Source organism: Caretta caretta, chromosome 2, assembly GCF_965140235.1.
Source record: "Caretta caretta isolate rCarCar2 chromosome 2, rCarCar1.hap1, whole genome shotgun sequence".
Taxonomy (NCBI): Eukaryota; Metazoa; Chordata; order Testudines; family Cheloniidae; genus Caretta; species Caretta caretta.
Window position 1 is genome coordinate 247,619,589 of NC_134207.1, and position 20,748 is coordinate 247,640,336.

General features: G+C 39.5%; 1 protein-coding gene across 3 annotated transcripts; it reads right to left on the reverse strand.

Annotated features, from left to right (window-relative positions):
* Positions 1-211: 211 nt before the first annotated feature.
* GTPBP4 (GTP binding protein 4) lies at positions 212-20,470 on the reverse strand. 3 transcript variants are annotated; one of them, XM_048837662.2, is made up of 17 exons: positions 20,314-20,470; positions 17,752-17,922; positions 16,253-16,356; positions 16,037-16,173; positions 14,554-14,654; positions 14,088-14,180; positions 11,895-12,086; positions 11,743-11,808; positions 10,854-10,943; positions 8,704-8,814; positions 7,205-7,282; positions 7,029-7,080; positions 6,299-6,399; positions 4,217-4,414; positions 2,770-2,835; positions 1,165-1,308; positions 212-388 (listed from the first exon to the last, which is right to left on the reverse strand). In XM_048837662.2, the coding sequence occupies exons 1-17, from the start codon at positions 20,359-20,361 to the stop codon at positions 236-238; spliced, it is 1,905 nt and encodes a 634-aa protein (XP_048693619.2). In that variant the 5' UTR covers positions 20,362-20,470; the 3' UTR covers positions 212-235. The 3 variants fall into 3 exon arrangements, with proteins under 3 accessions (XP_048693619.2, XP_048693623.2, XP_048693622.2); XM_048837666.2 differs by lacking the exon at positions 20,314-20,470 and adding an exon at positions 19,802-19,971; XM_048837665.2 differs by lacking the exon at positions 20,314-20,470 and adding an exon at positions 19,786-19,971.
* Between the last annotated feature and the right edge of the window lie 278 nt (positions 20,471-20,748).

Sequence of the window (20,748 nt, forward strand, 5' to 3'; positions counted from 1 at the left end):
AACTCTGGTTCTAGTGGTGATAGTCAGATCAGTTTCCATGGCCTTACTAACCCACTTTGGCCTATGGAACCAAAATGTCAAACTTTCCCTCTGTACATTTAAATCTAAACAGTTACCAAGGAAAGATTTCTGAATTTCTTTATGATTATTTTTTGTTTCCAGATTATACAATCTACATTTTATTAGGAAAAAAACAAACAGGACAGCAAAGTAGTTTTAATTCAGAAAAATGTTTTTATCTTCTCTGTGTTGTACCAGATTTCCTTTTGCCAGACAGTAAATGTTTGGGTTTAAGGTCAAACACATGCCTATCTGCCTCTCCTTTCTTGCCCAAGCGATTCATTTTCTTTTGAGAATTCTTCATGATAGTCTTAACCTTCTTCACCATCTATATGAAACAGAAAAACATTTAAGAGAGATTCATTCTTTCTTTCTTCTCCTCAGCAAGAAACTTGAACAAAATTCTATTTAAAAGTCTAGCAAACTCAAATTGCAGAATGTCGGGAAGGAGATATCAAAATGAAGGCCAAGCACAAACCATCATCTCCGCAGTTAGAGACAAAGAGAGGGTTTTCAAGGCCACAGGTAAGAAAAAGTGACAAAGGGGAAACAAATCTCCTTTCCAAACAAAGTTAGTTCAGTTAGAAATTCCTTCAATGAGACGAACTCAGACTAGCATCCTATTTCCAAATATATTAAGAGTGACCTAATGAGATCTTTGGGCATCTAAACATTTAGACACAGGATTTAAGTGTCAGATTATGAGATGTGTGACGTTAATAATGAATTCCATTTCAATTTAGATTGCCTTTACTTCTCAGGTGCCTAAAAATAAATTTAATAAATTCTGAGTGTAACCAAGTGTGTTTTGTGAAAGACATTTTTAAACATTTTGTATTACTACATTTTACTTTATATGTTGTCATTTTTCAGTTTGCATAAGGAATCCGATCAATATCTGATTTTAAATCATGAAGAGCAGACATATCCCCTCCACAAAATATATACTGAAAAGAGATCAGAGCAAAGTTTCATTGAAGAACATTGGAAACTTTGTACAAATACTAAACCTCATCTATATTCTATTAAAAATATCTGTAAATGTGACCATGTACTATAGCAGTTACTGTGAAGTTTAGATAACGTTAATGAACTGAAACAAACCTTTGCATCTCGCAGACCAGAAGTGTCACGTGGTGTGCGAGAGGAACTGCGACTGCGTGCTGCAGACTTAGGGGGTTCAGATTCTTCACGTTTACGTTTCCTAGTAACACTCCTGGATCTTCTTGCTTGGACCACGTAATGTGCCTGAAATTCACAAAGTAATCATTAGAGTTGCTATTGTCTATTTCAAATAGAATAATTTAAAAATCCCTGTAAAAAGACATCCTGTGGCTTCCTGATTCCTACAGCACTCTTGGCTCTTCCTCGTTAAGCTAAAGACCATTGGATAAAGTCCTTAAGTCCACTGTTGATCAAAGCTCTCTGCTGTATTTCCAACAATTCTTATGCAAAACATCACCAAAATGCACTTAGTATCACTCATTCAACATTCTCATACTGATTCCCCTAAAATACCACAGTGTCTATCTTTCTGCGCCAGACTTTTGAGGTAGATGACTTCAAAAATATAATTCAGAAAAGTGAACAGATAATAAAGATTGCAGCAGCTCAGCAAAAATAAACAAAAATAAACTTTACACCGTGGGGAAACCCAGACTAAGGTAACTACCAGTAGCTTTATATGATAAAGCATGAAAAGGCTTCAAAGTCACGACAACCAGCATCGCTCCACACCAGTCTTAGGCTCCTTCCTCTATAGAGTCTGGCTGAGATAGCAGGCCTTTGGGAAGTATGGCTCCTAAATAAACCTGGATTCCAAGATCTACAGACCATGAGTATTTACTTCAAATGTATAATGGCACCACTTATTATTCCTAACATCTCAACCCTTCATTATCTGAAGACTTTGGGTCTCACCTGAGACCTCTGTATATGGTTGTGCTATATTAGGAGTATAAAAAGGAGTGCTGGGATCTTGTGATACAATAAGGTGGCCCCCAAAATCCAGGGATGGACAATTTACTCCATGACTGCATTACCTGCTAAGTGCTAGTCAGGCACTTAAAGTCATGCCTGAAGAAGAGCTCTGTGTATGCCTGAAAGCATGTCTTCTTTCCCCAACACACAGTGATCCAATGAAAGATATTACCTCACTCACCTTGTCTCACTTAAAAAACAGTAATTTATGGTGCTGATGTATGATTAGCCTGCTCAATCTGTCACGGTCTTTAAGCCACATTTTTAATAGGCATTTATCCTAATAAATATTTTATCCTCAAAAATTAAAAATACTAAAAAATTGTTGCTCTTTAATTCCGTATCCCCAAAGTAGACTCTTGTACGTTAAGCTTATTCTGGAGAGCTGGAATCCCACCCGAATCAACCTGAGGTGTTCTAATTTAAGACAGCGGTGCCGATACAAGCATAGCATTCTGAACAAAGATGGCAAAGAAATCTTTTCTAGTTAACTAGCTTGGCCTAACAGTAGAGATCAATCAAGCCAGATAAAGCAACAACAGAAGTTCTGCATGTCCACACATGAATGAATGGTTCGGTTCACTCAGTTTATCAACTGTAGAGGTAACTGACATTTTAGGGGGATTTTCAAAGGCATCCAAAAGGAGTTCAGCACACAACTCCAATGGGATTTTCAAACCCTCACTCTTCAAACATACATTTGTAATACTTAATTAGCAAAAGTCTTACTTCATCTTTACCAGCCATGTCAAGACCAAGACTGCTCATCTCCTTCTCTAGTATCTTACGTTGGACCTAAAAAAAAAAGATAATAAAGAAAATGTTTCTTTTAAAAAGGTGGTTCCATATGTTTTCTTAATCAAACAAAATGTCTATGTATTATACATAGACCCACCATTATATGGACATATACGTTCAACAAACTGCAGAGCCACATGATAAATGAATTTATCATGCGCTTTTGATTACTTTACTGGCTCTCTGCCCACTAATCCATCTTTGTGGAATTATTTTAATAGTCCAAACTCTACAGCGACTTCAAATAGCTGCCAGGTTTTGCTGTTTGTTTTTTAAATCTACTTGTTACATAAATATTTCCTTTTCTTCCCAAAATGTGCAAAATTCCCCTCTTTTACCCAAATTACATATTCACTATTAGCAAAATTCTAACCTAGGATAGTAAGAGTTTTCTAAAAATGTCACAGCTTTACAATATGACTTCTTGCTACCCTGCTGGGCTAGACATAGCTGCTTTATATAATTGGAAAGAGAGTTTCCCGAACTTTCCAAAGGGAACCAGCAATCACTTCCAGCCCAGGAATGGTCTAAAATAATAGACTTTATGTTAGTGACATTTTTATGTATACACTGCTATTTTATATCATTGCAAGAGGTTTTCATGGCTCTCTCCAAGCCACATACAGTTAGACTCATGACAACTAAAGAACACCGGGTTTGCAGGTGAAGAGGGAAAACCAAACCCACTACAAAAATTTTAAATAAATTCCTATGAGTTTTTCTATATCATATATATCATAGTGTGCCATAATGTGATGGTACTACTGGCATTTGTTTGGCATGACCTACATAACTCACTAAAGTAGAGTTTTGGACACAGCAAGCCCAGAGGTAATATAGGGGAGAGAAGGTAGGGAGTGAGCAGCAGGAAAGAAGCGAGAGGGGGCAGAACAACAGGGAAGAAGCCATGCGGAAGATCAGTTCAACTTGTTATAGAACAGCCAAATTTAGGATTATGCTGCCATAATTCTGTTTTAGGTTTTCAGTGTTTTTATGACATCACCAGATCCCCTTAATGGAATTACAGCTCTATTATATAGTTTACCAATTTTTATTTAATAAGCTAAAAGGTCCAAAATGCCAGATCCATTTCTTATGGAGGCTCCCACCCCTCCCCTTGTCCAACATGTCTCAGACTGTTCCTTCTACTGCTTCCCCCATATTTCCACATCTCTTTACCTACCACCACAGTAGCTATTCCTAGAACTCCAGTGGTATTCGTTGAACCTGTTTTTGGCAAGGAATGGAGGAGTAGGGGAGAAAGTGCTACATTGATTGATAGAATCTTGTAACTGAAATCACACCTAATAATGAATCATTTGCCATTTGCATATTATCCATGAACAAGACTATATTACTGAAAGTATTTTATACTTACCCTTCTAGCTGTCCTAGGCATTTTTGGGCCCTGAGTATCTTTTTCCTTGGATTCCAAAATTTTTAGTTTCTTTTTTTCTCGAATCTGTTGTGCCAGTTTTCTGATTTCCAACATTTCCTCATCTTCACTTTCTGGTTCACTGTCATATTCCCCAGCAGCTTGCCTCAGCTCTTCCTCTTTCTCTAACTCTTCCAGTTTCTTAAAATGTAAAGAGATCAAATGGAAAACAAGTTATTTGTATCACAGTTCAAAGCAACTGCACCTGTATTTGCCCACAGTGACTCATGAAGGGAACCCACTCTCAGGCTTCCAGCTCCCCAGCCATTCCCCAGAGGCCTGTGTTTCACTCCTGTCTGATCAGAGTATTTCCAGGCTGCATAGTCTGACTATATCGAGTTATCTCAGTAGAGATAAGCTGTCCAAGCAGACCTGCTTGCTTTCTCTTCAGAGATGGCTAAAAGTGGGACTGCCACAGTTAGTTACAGTGACCACACAGCTCTTTTAATGTAAGTCTATTTTATTCTTAAAGTAACAAGCATTATAGAGAAAACATTGCATACACGCTAATAAGCTTATCAGAGATCACCGCAACCTAATACTGGCTCCAGCAGAAGCAGCCCTTCTCCAAACCCCACCCAAGAGGTTTCCTTGTAGTTTCAAGTTCATCACCATTTCAGCTCAGAACAAGCACACCGTCTTATGTGGCCTCAGAAGGTGCAGTCCTTCCAATCCTTCCCTAAGGATTGGGACCTTCTGTGGGCAGGGGTCTTGTCCGTTTGCTGGGTCAGAAAGAAGGCCATGAATCTATTTAAAACTAGGTTATTTATCCAAAAATCCATCCTCTGTTGTTCCCTGGAGTATCCAGTTTGAATTAATATATGTGAACCAGTCCAGTGGGGTGGTTTCAAAGGGCTGATATACAGGAGTTGCATACAATTCCACAACACACACACTTTCATTTTTAATATAATGGACTTGAAAGATATTAAACCTAATTCAGCAAGGTTTAACTTAATTCATTAAAGTTTATCTTAATTCCATAAGGCTTGTCTAGGATACTGCAGGATATCCTCAGTCTGTCACAGTCCATATTTAGGATCAGAAACATCTTGTTTATAGTGTTTACCTTTAAAAGGGACACTATCACAACCTTATGGTCAGACTGTTTCCATGTAAAGAACCTTGATTCAATTTCCAAATGTCAGTCTCACCCTCTGGGCCAGAAGGCACTAGAAAGGCAGCACACTCAGCCCTTGAAGAAGGGAGCAGCTCATGTTACTCTATGATGATCCTTTTAACCACCTTAAGCTCCAGAATGAGTTCCCTGTTATTTCTCCTTGGCTAAACAAGATCATCATGAAACAGAAATGAAAACAGCAAGAGTTCTCCACTGCTTCGTCAAATTAAAAGGATGCTGTCAAACAGTTTAGGATTAACACTCAAACTACTTTAACAGTTTATTCTGGCAGTGAAGGCATAATATCAACAGCAATAATAATTCACTAAAAAAATTATGATCATTCTGTTTCCTCTGTCACTGCAGAGTCAGACAGTGGAAGGAATGCAAGTTCTCTAACAAACCTTATTTTTTAAGATGTTATAATGAAAAAAGATCAACATTGATTCTGATGGCAAAGCAAACTATTTGTTGAGTCACTATAGACATAACTGCCACTCAGTATGAAAATATCTTTACCTATGATAAATGTTGTGTTCCTTCCAAGAATACACTAAGAAAAGTTACAAAACTATAGTTTAAAGTATCAGGGGGTAGCTGTGTTAGTCTGTATCCACAAAAACAACAAGGAGTCCGGTGGCACCTTAAAGACTAACAGATTTATTTGGGCATAAGCTTCCGTGTGTAAAAAACCACTTCTTCATACTATAAACCACTATATTTTGTTATTTATGAATTTAAGAAACTTCATCAGTTTATGCATGCATATCAGGAGAGAAATAAACTAAAGTTTTACTAACTTTATACATCTGTGGATTCATACTGCTTGAAGACAGAAACACTAAATTCAATGAGAACAGGAGAGAATATCCTCAACAGTGTAAAACAAATAGCATAAAGCTCACCCTCATGATATCTGGATCAATATAATCAGCTATGTTATGTCCTTCCCAGATCTCAGGTATCTTATCATATTTTTCAGATGAATTCATTAGATCCCAGTATTCTAAAAAAAGAAATTACGCAAAATTAACCAATACTTTAACTTGTTGAAACATTTTATAGAAAAATCAAGGATGGGAGAAAATATTTACATCGTAATATAAAATACAAGTCTCTCTCTAAAATGTAAGAATTTGATAACATACAGAATCAGTGCCACACAGAACTTTACACTGGAAGTCTTGTCAAACAGTGATGATCATGTAACACACAAATAATGAGCAATAATAATATAAGTGAAAAAGAACACACTAAATTATTCTCTCCACAAATCAACTATTTCCCTTAAGACAAGGATCATGCTAGAATATGTATCAGATATGTTCAAGCAGGACAAAAGAAACAGAAGAGCTGAGTCATCAAGCCATTCATTCTGTTTCAGTAATTCTACAAACTGAAAGACACTCCAAATTACATCACAACACAAGTGAGAGCAGAAAGCCAATTCTTACTAATTTGGAATTAGAGAAGAAGTCTGCTAGTGTTCACTAAAATAGCAGCAGGGACATTTAAGATTGAAATAGTTAGGATAAGATTTTCCTGCTTGAAACTTTCTGCTATAAACACAAAAAGACAACCTCAGCCCAATTTCACTTCTTAAAATAATTATACTGAGACTTGAATAACACTTACTCTGAAGATCCAAAATATAATCATCTCCCATTTCCACTTCAAGATCTCTCTCCTAAAAAGACATACGTAGCATAAATATTGTACTTTTCAATGATCACTCTTTTGTTTTGATTTTTTAAATTTCACTACTAATTCCTCAATTCAAGGGTGCCAAATCTGTTCTGTAAGCCACTTACCCTCTTCTTTTTAGGTGCATCTACTTCCATGCGTTTCTTACGTGTTACTGCTCCCTCAGGAATGAAAGGTGGCCTTTCCTGAAATTAATGCAATAAACATGATCACAAGAGCATGTGATTCTTTTCTTTTTTAATATAGTGTGGGAATCCCAAATTTTCTGTAATGCAAATAAAATATTGTCACTATATGTTTCTCTGTAAGAAAAAGTTTCAATAATCTTAACCGATTGTGACAGTCTGTATCCCTATGTTCAAGCTTTTTACAAAAACTATAATGCATTTTGTACAAAATATGCCTTGTCAGGTATCATTTGAAAACTCAGTGTGCTGATCATTTTGTCCTGGTAAAATGTGTGTGGCAATATTGTATGTAAAGTTATAAGATTCTGCTGTATAACATTATTGAGACATATTCCAAGTTCAGAAAAGCAGGCACAAACTGCTTCCCCAAAGTCAAAAGGCAAACCGATATCTCAGCCAGGTTTCAACAAAATTCAATGGACTTTCTTTGGTTAAGCGGCCACTCTTTGGCAGGAAAAGGGTGTGAGTGAGAAAGTTATATCTTGGCAAAAAAAAAAAAAACAGCTGGAAGTTCCCGTCCCACAGACTGTCTCTCTTGAATCCCAACTGGAGAGGATTCTCAAAAAGGATGAAAAGATATAAAAATGGGGAACAGATGCCCCAAATTATCTCTCCCTTCATCTCTACTCGCAGCATCAACACCACCTGAAGGACAAGGAAATTAACACTGAACTGGGGGAGGGATCCTGCCTGAAAGGATTCCAGACTGTAAGACTTAGAAAGCATGTGGTAAAGCAAAGATTTCTCTTGAATTCATTTAGCTTAAGTTAGGAGTTAATTATGTTCTACCTTTTATTTCTTTGTAACCAATACTGACTTTTATGTCTCATTACTTGTAATCACTTAAAATCTATCTTTCTGTAGTTAAGAAATGGGTTTTTTTATTGTTTTATCTGAACCAGTACGTCTTTGGATTGAAGTGTTTGGGAAACTTCATTTGAGATAAGACTTGTGCATATCATTTCCTATTAACAAAATGATGGACTTTCTATGAATTTGTATTGTCCAGGAGGGTGCTGGGCAGTATGAGACACACATTTCTGGGGCGGGGGAGGGAGGAGAGTCTGGCACTGGGAGTTTGCTGATGTTGCCCTGGTGTAATTCATGGCTGGCTGGCTATAGCACTCATACAGTATAGCTGGGAGTGATTTACATGCTGGAGGCTGTGTGTGGGAAGACCAGGAATGGTTGCTCTTACAGCAAAGCATAAAAGACACCCCCGGTCAGAGAATTGAGGGGACACAGCTATCCTCAGTCCAGTTTGTACCCTGGGTAATGTCAAACTGATTCACTATGCCAATACATTAACTGAGATCCTGAAATTCACAGGATTCCAACAAAATGAATCCCCACATTAAGTCAGCAAAGAAGGATGTTCAAAGACTACTGAAAAATATATCCAAATTTTAATAACCTACCTTATTATCTCTTTTGCTTGGTACAGCTAAATGTAGTCGGTTCAGCACTTCATTCACCTTATTTCCTTTCATTTTGGTATCAACACGATGGGACAACAGTCTGTCACAGGCCTAAAAAGGTATAAGGTGTCATTAATTATTGTCGGGGACAGAGAGAAGGCTGCATGATACAGTGATTTAATGCACTGGCTTTTTACCTATGGAGACCTAGTTCAAATCCCATTTTAAGTCACTGTTCCCCCTGCCACAAAAACACACTTTATTTTAAAACTCAATACAAGAGCAGTTATGTAACAATATTCATATTTCAGTTATAACTAAATGGGAACGGAATCTCGTACAGTGAGAATCAAAGCAACAAAGGCTTATAGAGGAAAAAAGTCTCAGTCAAGTTTTTTTTTTTAAAGAAATCTGGAAAATCATGCCAAGGAAATGTGATGAATTATAGTTAAGGATCTGATTGTCATATTGGTTCAATCTTGGATATGGAGTTTGAAAATAGTTTCCAATGTAAGGCACGAGTAATGTCCAGAAAATGGTTCCCAAAAAACAAACGGTCTTCAGATTTATTTCTAGAGATACACAGAACCTTTTCAAAACTGAGCTTTTGCTATTATGTAATATCTAGTGGGCGTGTTTTATTTTTAGCTAAGAACAATTCTCTGCTGGCCCAGACCAAAAGCAGGCCCAAATTAATGATTATCTTTTTTTATCCCCGCTAACAAAAGGTCTGATGGGACAAGAGTTCAAAGTAGGTGGAATTTCCTCATTTGTTATTTCTGTCTAGCAAGAGAGACACTGGTCTAAAACGGGGTGGCAAACCCGAGCCTAAGGAGGAGCCAGAATTTACCAATGTACACTGCCAAAGAGCCACAGTAATACGTCAGCAGCCCCCCATCAGTTCCCACCCCACCCCATGCTTCCCACCCACCGGCAGCCCCACCGATCAGCACCTCCCCTTCCCTCCCCGCACCCCCCAATCAGCTGTTTTGTGCCATGCAGGGGGCTGGGGGAAGGGGAAGGAGCGAGGGCACAGCAGGCTCAGGGGAGGGGTCCAGAAGAGGTGGAGTGAGGGCGGGGCTCGTGGCAGAGCCAGAGGTTGAGCAGTGAGAACCCCCCAGCACACTGAAAAGTCTGCGAATGTAGATCCAGCCCCGGAGTCAGTGCCTACACAAGGAGCCACATATTCACTTCTGAAGAGCCACATGTGGCTCCGGAGCCACAGGTTGGCCACCCCGGTCTAAGAAATGACCAAACAGCATCCGCACAAGTAGTCAATTTAAGATTAATATCTGAAAGACAGTGGAGAATCTCCCAGTACATAGCCATTCCACCAGGATTAAAGACGCTACATAGAATTTATATAAATCTAGTCAATGATTCGCTGGGGTTCTCAAACTTCATTGCACCATGACCCCCTACTGACAACAAAATTACTCCATGACCCCAGAGACGGAGGGAAGGAGCCCGAGCCCCACCGCCCCCGGTTGGGGTGGAGCTCAGGATTCAGCTTCAGCCCTGGATCCCAGCAAGTCTAATGCTGGCCCTGGTGACCCCATTAAAATGGGGCCATGGCACTCTTTGGGGTCCCGACCCACAGTTTGAGAACTGCTGGATTAGAGTTATTAACAATTTTAAAACAGTAACTCTTCAGTGCAAATCAAGATCCAGGGTTTTCATTTTAATGTGCATAATTTTTTCTGCCATTTTAGATTTTGTGACCTACAATCTATTTTACATCTACTGTATTGTTATATGCTGGAATAAGAGCGGGTGGCTATCATCCCCCCGGGATCCTCAATAAAAAAAAAAAAAAGCAATAATTTTCACAAAGCCACTTCAGTAAGAAAAACTGTACAATAAATATGTCCGAAGTAAAAATCATGCTTGCTTGTCTCAATCTAATCTCCATTTATTCACATCATAGAAAGCAACAACTTTGCTCATCTGGCAGTATCTGCCCAATGGGAGACCCAAAACTTGAACATTCGAGTGTCATAGTTCCTCAGATACACAGGAAAACTTGTTATATCTGTCTCAAACCAGAGCACCAGTCCACTACTTTAATAAAGACTAAATTCACAAACAGTAAAACGAAACTTAGATATCTATTTGGAACAAAATTTGTGTAAGTAAAAGAAGAAACTCACCTCTGTTTTAACTTTAATCACACCTTCTTCTGTTAGAGTACTTGTCTCTATGACCGGAAATCCTTCCGCTTCTAAATTTTCAAACATTTTCTGAAAAACAAACAGAACACACAAAAATAAAGTAAGTTCTGATTATTTCTTAAAGATCACTGTTTCCAACTCATTAAACAAAGTCAAACTTCTTATCTCGTCTCAAAATAAAAATTTCTTCTGACATTATTGAGCAACTGTATTAATAGATGTTTTCCTAAAGAGGAACTACAGAAATTTTGCATATACTAACTTTTACACATAAATGCGGGGATCAGATGTAAATAGTAAGTTAAGTAGCAAATAGAATAAAATATATACATTAGCTACATGCTCAGAATGTGTAAAAATCAGGGTAACCTGTGTGCATATGAAAAATCAGGCCTGTGTGTGCAGATACTGCTTCATCCATAACTTCCATTTCGACAGCTCAAGACACCGTGCCTCACACCAGTACTCAGTTGTCTCTACCCAGAAACTGTTAAATGAGGTTCATTGGCCTGTGTTATGCAAGACTTCAGATCAGATGACCCTTTCTGGCCTTACTATCCATGAAACCAAACAGCAGCTATGGGTGCTTTGCACTAATGAAACATCAGGCTAATCTCTCTCACACACATACCCCCGCCCCATACATGGAAATACACAAACACACATCTTAGTAGGTATTCACAATTTTTATTTTATTTTTTTTAAAAAGCAAAAACGAAGACCTACTCACTCTTCATCAGGATATTAAACTGTCCAATTAAGACATTATACAACGAAGTTCACCCATGCACATTATAACTCGTATTATTCCACGACAGATGCATAGAATGCATTTGTAAATTACGAAAAGAAGAAAAGGCCTTCTAACCTGATTTTCTTCAGGAAGTTCAGAAATCCTTTTCACGTCACACTTGTTTGCTACAAGTATAAGAGGCTAATAGAAAGAAAGTAAACAATACTATTCAGCTTACTGTTTCACACTGTGAAAAGTTAGGTTTGAGTCATGTAAATCAGATCTACCTTATTTGCAAATAGTGGTTTAATATTTTGGAAGAGTTCTAGTTGCTCCTCCAGACGATGCCCGCACTGCTCAGACACATCCATTACAAAAAGCACAGCAGCACGGAGATGTGCAAGCGCTGTGATAGCCTGCATCTCAATGGTATTCCTTTCTTCCAAAGGATGATCCAAAATACCAGGGGTATCTACCACCTAAAATTTAGATTAACATAATTAGCTCACACCTTAATATAACATATATTAGCCACAGAAGTAATAAGATCGGGGGGGGGGTTAGAGATGAGGGGAGAAAAGTGATATGGACCAATCAATCTTTCACAGTATGTTTGTGATTACTGGTTAGGAAAGAAGCAAAGCAGGAACATATCAAACCTGTCCTCTGCTCCCTACACTGGCTTCCCACAGAATATCAAATCAAGTGCAAGGTCCCTATCTTCATAGCCCCCCATGACCAGGTCTCAGGATATCTAAACAATCATCTAAAGCTTCAGGACAAAGACCATGATCAACAACTCTTACTCCTGAGGGAATTCTGCGCCAAAAAAATACAAATCCTGCACATGGTATGTTCAAATTCTGCATATTTTATTTGTCAATAAATAAATGTGGAGGCTCCAAGCATGGCAGTGGGGAGCACAGGCCACTGGCTGAACAAAGGTGGAAGATCACCCCCGTAGCCCCCACTTCCCTCCGGGACATGGCGGTGAGGCTGCACTCAACCCTGACACAGCACAAGGGCTGGGCCTGCCCTAAAAACACTCGGGGGCCCTGCCCCTCTACTCTAGCTGCCCCAAGATAGTAAGCAAGAGGGCTTCGAGTGTGCAGGGGGACGGGCTGCGTGCAGGGGTGGGGCTCTGGATATAGGGGGTCCAGCTGATGGGAAAGCAGCTCCCTGCATAGTGGCCCCTTCCCCCAAGGCTGGCGAGTGATGGGGTCACAAAGTGGCGGGGGGGAGGGAGAGGGAGGAATATGGAGCTTTCTGCAGGGGAACCCCACAGGCGCTCCCTTGCAGGGGAAGAGACAGCCCCATCCTCCTCCATCCCCATCTCAGCTGGGACTAGCAGGTGAGTCTAGCGCAGGGCAGGAGTCACCGGCCGGGGCATCCCAGCCCCACAGTGATTTACCTCTCTGCCTGCTGCTCCAGGCACCCAAAATGACATGACCGCTCTTACGGCTTACCTATGCTTCCCGATCATTTTCTGCAGGGAAGCAAAGAAATCTGCAGGGGACAGGAATTCTACGCGTGAGTAGTGGCACAGAATTCCCCCAGTAGTAAACTATGCTCTTCTGGCATAATGGAACTCTCAACAATAAGAGTAAAGCTTGTATGTGCATGAGAGTGCATCTTCTCTGGGGGCAGACTGAGAATGTGGAATGAACACCGCCAGGAACTTAGGAACCTCGCAACTTTCTGCTTCAAGTGCAAAGCACATTTCTTTGACCTGCCTTCTCTAACAGAAACACATAGCAACAAGTACATTTATATTAAAGAGAGAGAGAGACCACCAAAACAAGACATTCTACCGCACATGCTTCTTTCTCTGGGGAAAGAATGAGAGAACAAACAACATATGACAGGTGTGTAGTTATGTGGCTTAATATACTACTGGAAAGTGCTCAGATACTATAGTGATAAGCATGGTATAAAAACCTAAAAGAATAGACGCTGACAATAGCAACTATATATATTGTTTCCTTTCAACCACAAGTTTGTAAATTCATTCAAAGTAAGAACATGAAAAATGAATAAGACGACAATAGTATTCGTGTTAAAATAAGATGAGACTGAGTACTTCAAATTATAGTCAGAGAAAAGAGTATCATAGTAATACAAGGAAAGACTACCTGGAGTTTCCATGCATTTTCACTTGGACTGAATCAGAGGGAGGGAGACCTGCCCTGACCTGATCCAGTCTGGAGATGAATCACTTTCCGTTACTACTCAGGAGTTATGCAAGTGCCCTTTCCCTCCCAGCAACTGAAAAACCCCAGGATCTACATTTTTAGAATAGCTTCTGATAGCTGACCTTACTCAGTACATCTCTCAGTAAAGAGAGATCTTACACAGCAGTTCTCTAGGTACAGTACTTTAGAAACAGCCATCAGCAAACAAAATGGTATTCTCAACAGCAACAGGATCCTAACCAATTCATTCCTGTGGAAACAGAGCAGTAAGTTAGCAATAGCTCTTACCTGCCAACGCAGATACCTATAATCCATGTGTCCCACAAAGAGGGATTTTGTGGTAAAGGCATAAGGCTGCACTTCCACATCTGCTCTTGTCACCTTAAAACAAGAAAAATCCCCAAATAAAGATTTTTTTTCATTTACTGAGACAATTATTTTCCTGACAGCAGCATATCAATTATAATGCACTTCCTTTACTACACCAAAGTGGTTAGTCTCAATGATTTTCTATAGAAGGTTAATTCACTTTTTGCTCTCTCTGAGAGAAAAATTTCACGACGCTGGGGAAGCTTATGATACAATAAATTGATTTAAAAATAAATCTGTTTTTCATTTCCTTCTACAGCCCTGAGATTCATACTAAATCCCTAACCTTGTACAGACACCTGCTAGCTAAGATCCTTGGGTAGAGTCCCAATATTTCAAATTATTTAAACTTTGAAGTAATATTTTTTACAACAAACTCACATACCTTATTTATAAAGCTCGATTTTCCAACATTTGGGTAGCCACACAACAGAAGAGTTCGTGTATTGGGATCAATAGTTGGCAAACGGGACAAATGTTGTCGCACTGAAAAGTTTAAAAAGCTTGATTGAATTACATGGGTGATAAAATAAAGTTTAAATGTACTAAACAGAAGGAAGACATCTTTCTTTGTAGATGGGAAAGTTTCTGATTTTATTCAGAAACATTATTCATAAACCACATTTAATTTAGATATATTTTTGCATTAAGTTTCCATTTGTAAGTGGTTCATAAAGTGTTGTTAAATTATTAAGAAAGCACGTTACAAGAATGAGTTGAATATGTTATAGTTATAAGTACATCAGTAGAAGGTGTTCTAGATGGTTATGAACAACCTATTGGCCTTTTAACAATTAACCATTTATGAAAACATTTATTAACCTGGATAATCTATTTACAAATAGAACCTTAATATAAAGTGTGACTTTCTTGTAAATATTATATTTTAATTAACACATCATCCCCCTCAATTAGATATAATGTGAACAAGAGGCAAAGAGGGCTACAGAGCAGAATGTATAAAAAATATTTGGCCTCTATTAAATCAGAGGCAACGAACTGATACAGATAAATAATGACAGCCTATATCATTTAGTCAAAGTAAATCAAATACTAGGAAAAATGCATTGTACAAACATAATTAACTGTGAATGCAATGCATCTGCCAACAAGATGGGCGAGATAATTTCTTTTATTGGACCATCATTTGTTGCAGACAGACAAACTTTTGAGCTTACACAGAGCTCTCTTTCAGGTTTGGGAAACGTACTCAGAGTGTCTCAGCTAAATAACAGGTACAACAGACTGTTTAGCAAATGTAGTTAACACATTTCAGGGGATCATTATGCTAAATAATCTGTTCCACCTTGCATTTAGCTTATGACACTCCGAGTACCTTTCCTAGACCTGAAGAGCTCTAAGTAAGCTCAAAAGCTTGTCTCTCTTACCAACAAAAGATGGCCAAATAAAAGTTATTACGTCACCTCCCCTTGTCTCTCTAATATTCTGGGACCAACAGGGCTACAACACCACTGCAAACAACAAGAAATCTAATCAGTTTTAGAAACAAGTTAAGAATTCTTCAAGGTACTCAATCTTTCCAAGGCTCCTGCGCCAATTATACTTTCCTGTTTTTTTAAAAACGTTTTTCCCTCTCCTCTTGCCATGCAAAAAAAATCTCAGAAAAAGCCGGTGTATTTGACTGACTACTCAGGAAAAACAGTGAAACTAACTAGCCACAACATGTTGATAATTTCCCAAAGTAAATAAACTGAAAAAAGAAAAAATATTTTTCCTCAAACCTCTTTCAGTTAAAGTAAGTTTAGATGCTATTTATAAAAACAATTGGTAAAAAGTCTTCAGGCATAAGTCTATATTTTAAATTCTCTCTTCAAAATGCTTCATTTTACCATATTTGCAATACATACCTTGTTCCAAATATTCTAAACTTTGCTTCTGCCTTTTGATAATTGTACACATACGTCCCAGAGCTGCCCGTTTCAACTGTTTGCATCGATAAAGAGAATCGCCATACTTCATCAGGCGCACATAATCCTTAGAAACACTATTGCGGGAGGAAAGAAAACATTAATCTGCTGTTATGACAAAAACAAGCCACAGAAAAATAAATTAAGGTATCTTACTTGTCAATCAGATTCTTGGCAATATTAATCTGTCCTAAGGCCAACTTATAATGATCTTTGTCATAGAGAACATTCATCAAATCTGCATAAAAAGGATGGATATCCTAAAAAAGCATAAAATAAATTAATCAAAACCTTTTCTGAATGTTTTTTCATGAATGTAAAGACTTCTTACTGCTGATTTCAACTTTTTCATAGATACAAGAAACCAGTGGCACCGCTGACAAATACAAACTGAAGACCATTCTCCATATCTAATAATCTTTAAAGAAAACAATCTGCTTATCCATGAATTTGAATGTTTTTTCCATAACTTTGATTTCCTGCTTTATTTTTCATTGGACTTAGGCTAAATTTCTGCTTGTGCCTTTTTCTTTGTAAGAATATTTTTTGTTAAAAAGGAAAAAATGCAAGATTATATTGTATAGAGGGAAACTGCAAGCATACTGTATAGTGCCAGCCTTTTTTCTAACATACTTCTGCTATTGTGGGAACATAGCAAAGTAATTCCTCTCTTTCACTGAACCCTAAATTCTGTAAGATTCATCTCTAGTTAGGCAGACAATTTTTCATGCCTGAATAAACTCGTCAGCATATGAAGAGTGTACCTTCTTCACATCAATTCTTTTTGAAGAGCGTTTACAACACATCCGTTCATCTCTTTGTAAAAGAATTAGAAAGAATATTTTACCCATCTATGTGATTTATTTTTAGAAATTTAACATTATATAGATACCAAACTAGTTAAGCAAATACAGAAGCTGTACTTCAGAACTTTGTAATAGAGATCAGGCATTAGAAATAGAAGTCAGAAAAAATCCCACGCAAACTAAGGTCTCAATTCTGCACTGGATTAAGTACAGGCATACACAAAGCCCCACTGAAGTCACTGAAAACTGCACATCTCCAACTGCAGGATCAGTGCATTAGACTGTAAACACACTGATCAGATCTATATTTGGACGCTCATTCTTTCCTACAAAACATTTGGATGGCAATAACTGTGAAAAATAATAATACCTTATGCTTCTTTAGCACCTTTCACTAGAAATAGGAGGTCACAAAGTCCTTTAAACAGGCTATATTTCTTTACCCATCATTCAACTGAAGTTTCTATCAAATTTAAATTTATCTAGAAGTTAGTGCTAAAATTCCCACTCCTGGAAAAAGTGATGTGGGACCTTTAATCACCACTAGTGGTTAAGACTTTGATTTTACCTCTTGTCTACAAGATGTGAGCTCCAGGAAAAAGTTGCCCCAAAACCCTGTTCGAGCCCTGATTCAGAACTTTACTCAAAAGAAATAGAGCCATCTGAGTTATCAATACTTCTTCCTGCAGATATAAATTTTTCTTCTGAAGTCTCCTATCCAAGAAATAAGTAAGCTTGATTTTGCTTAGCCAACGAAACCTCACAAGACCACAATTTACAGTCACAGCATTAGATTTGATGAATTCAAGGTACATTTTCTTTCACTTATCAATTGCCAAAGTCACTTACATCTAATTTTGGGAAATCTGTTAAGATTTGGGTGAGTCTGTCATGGTAATTTTGCTGCGTGTATTTAACTTTTCTCATGTAAAACTGTCGAATGCGGTGGATTTGATAATGCTTATGAATGACTGTCGGAGTCTTTCGCTGAGTCTTCGACAATGTCAGATCTATAAAGTCCTGCAGTTAAAGAAAAGTACAATTATCAGCAAAGACTGTATTACTTATTACTAAGAACCCATATTCTAATATGAAAGTTATTTAGAAAAGGAAAACAGAGCAGTTAAGTGTTTTTAAAAGACACCTAAGCAGTTATTGAAAGAATCAGTACACACATCACACTTTTACCTGCAATTAGGTTGATAGAATACAATGCATCCACTTTCTATCATTGTTGTGGAAGTTACGAATTTTGCACATTGTGTAGGATAACCAAGTTTTTTAACACAAAAAAGCTGTTGTGTGGCTTCAAAGGTATCAATAAAAAACATGGATCGCATGTCACTCCAATTTTAAGATATCTAAACAAGTCCTTCCATTTAAATTAAGTTCAAACCTCCAGTCCCATGCACCACCCACAAATTTGTAAGCAGAACCCTTCGTTCTTTTATCCAGTGTTCATTTCAGCTATTTAAGAAACAGCCTCCTTTTCCTACATTCCTTAACAGTTCAGGGAACTTCCATGTATCCACTATCAGTGCTAGATCTCAAATGATCGGGGCGGGCAGTAAGGTGTTCAGCTGAAGACCCAAACCTCTACAACTCCCTCCCTCTCTGCTGCTGTGTCAGAGTCCAAGTTTGGTGGGGCACAGATCATAATGAAAGAATTCATTCCCCCCCTGCCTTTTGACTGAATGTTAGATAGGAGGGGAGAAGTTGTTTGGTTTTTGTCCAGGTAAGTATTTTATTGACCCACTCGGAGTTGTGTACTGAGTTATGCATGTGCAGCACCTGCATACTCTCACAATAGATACAATATGAAACAATAAGTTATTGTTAATAAAAACATTTCTCTATATTTTCCTGTTGAGGCAATTCCTTATAATATGCACATTACTGTCCTTTCTCCAACCACCTGACCACCCTACTCAGGCTTCTAACCCTGATGAAACTCCAAAGCCAATTTCACACCATTTTCACAGATTTTAAGCAGTTGTCTCCGAAGAGGGGTAATGAAGGGCTGGGCGAAGAAGAGTCAGCAGAAGCCTGAAGGAGGCAGGCACCCATCAGCACTGTCTCTGACAATGGCACAGAACTTCTGAAGCTCAAAACAAGGATTGAAAGCAGGCCAGTTCTGCATTTAGAAAGAGATGGCCAGAAAGAAAAACAAAAGGTGACTGTCCTGGGAAAACCAAAATGTATAAGCTCTCTTGGATGTAGCCACTTTATATTGATATCCCCCAGAGAACCTTTAGAGAGAGATTTACTATGTTTAGTCCCAAGAATTTACCTCTTTTAATCTTAAATTTGTTGAAGTCTTTTTTAACTAGGACAATTTTATTCACATTTCAGACATGAGTAATAGGTCATTTTGACAGAGTTCTCCCGCATACACAGGGTTACGCACATAGCAGTGATGATACCTCAGATTATCACAGGACAATGAATTCCTTATAATAATCACTACTTGGGATAGTACCTTATGTTCAGTACCCTTTGTGTTGCAGATTTGTATTGTTTAATTTCTCCCCTGTAAGAGTTAATACTGAGCACATACATAGTAAAATCAGTATATAATTATTAAATAGAGTAATTAATCTTTGCCAGGTAACTAAACAGATTACAAAAAGGAAACTGAGGTACAGACAAAGATTTAAGGCCAGACACCAAATCAGTACCAGCCTGGATTACAATTACAGGATTACGCACACCTGCTACATGATACAATTTAGAAAACTCCTGCCTGTCACACCTTAGTTTGGCTTAAAGACTAACAAGCTCCAAGTTTCTGCACTGTAGGAAGGACTGTAACAGAAAATGTGTGCTTATGTTTAAATTTGACTAAGACTTTGCTGGCCTCCTGGAAAAGCACAAGACAGTGACCTTTGATAACCATCACCTGTCCCCAGTACGCTTCACGTGTTCACGGCAAACACGGTTGCAGCGAAACCGGCCTGAAGCCACCACGCCAAGGACTAGATCGGCTGTCGGGCTGACGTGGTTTTCTATGGCAGCCGGAGCAGAACCGCACCCAGGGTTCGGGGGGGCTGGATCCGCCCGCACCAGAGAGGCGCCCCGCTCTCCTCTTAGTTTCACAGGGCAGCGCTGCCTCTGACATGCGCGTAGCCCAATACTCCACTCCTCCCCCGCCCCCTCAACTCCTCTGCTGGGCCCCTGCCCCCAACTTCCACTCCCTGCCCCCCCCCGCCCCCTCAGCCCCCCCCGCCCCGTGTACACGGCCGGAGGCTGCACGGGGCAGCGAAGGTCCCACGCGCTGGGGACGGGGCGGCGCCCCTGGCACACACATGGCTCCAGCTCAGCCCCAGCGGCCGCGAGGAGAGAGGGGGCGCGCGCCCCCGCCGCTACCACGGCGAGGGCGCTGACGGGGGACGGAAGAAGAGCTTCACTCACCTTCGCGGAAGGAACCACCATAATCTTCTTAAAGTTGTAGAGCGCCATGGCTGCAACCCCCCCGCGCGCGTGTCTGCCTGCCTGGCGGGCCTGGGCCGGAACAGCCGCGTACAGTCTCGCGAGACTTCCAACGAGCTACGAGCCACTCCGCCCGGGACAAGAGTTAAAATATCGGCCCGTTGCCAGCCGCGCGCACAGCGCCCCCTGCCGTGGCGGTCTGAACTGCAGCGCCGCCCTGAGGCCCGACGCACGCGGCCGGGAACGGAGACCGAGCAAAAGGGGCCCGGGGGCGGCGAACTCGGGACCGGTGGAGCAGAAAGAAGCTGCAGAAGCTTCTAGTCTGACCTGCTGCCTAGAGCTGGCCCCAGCCGCCTCCTCTTAGCACCTGGCTGGACTAGGGTGACCAGATGTCCCGATTTTATAGGGACAGTCCCG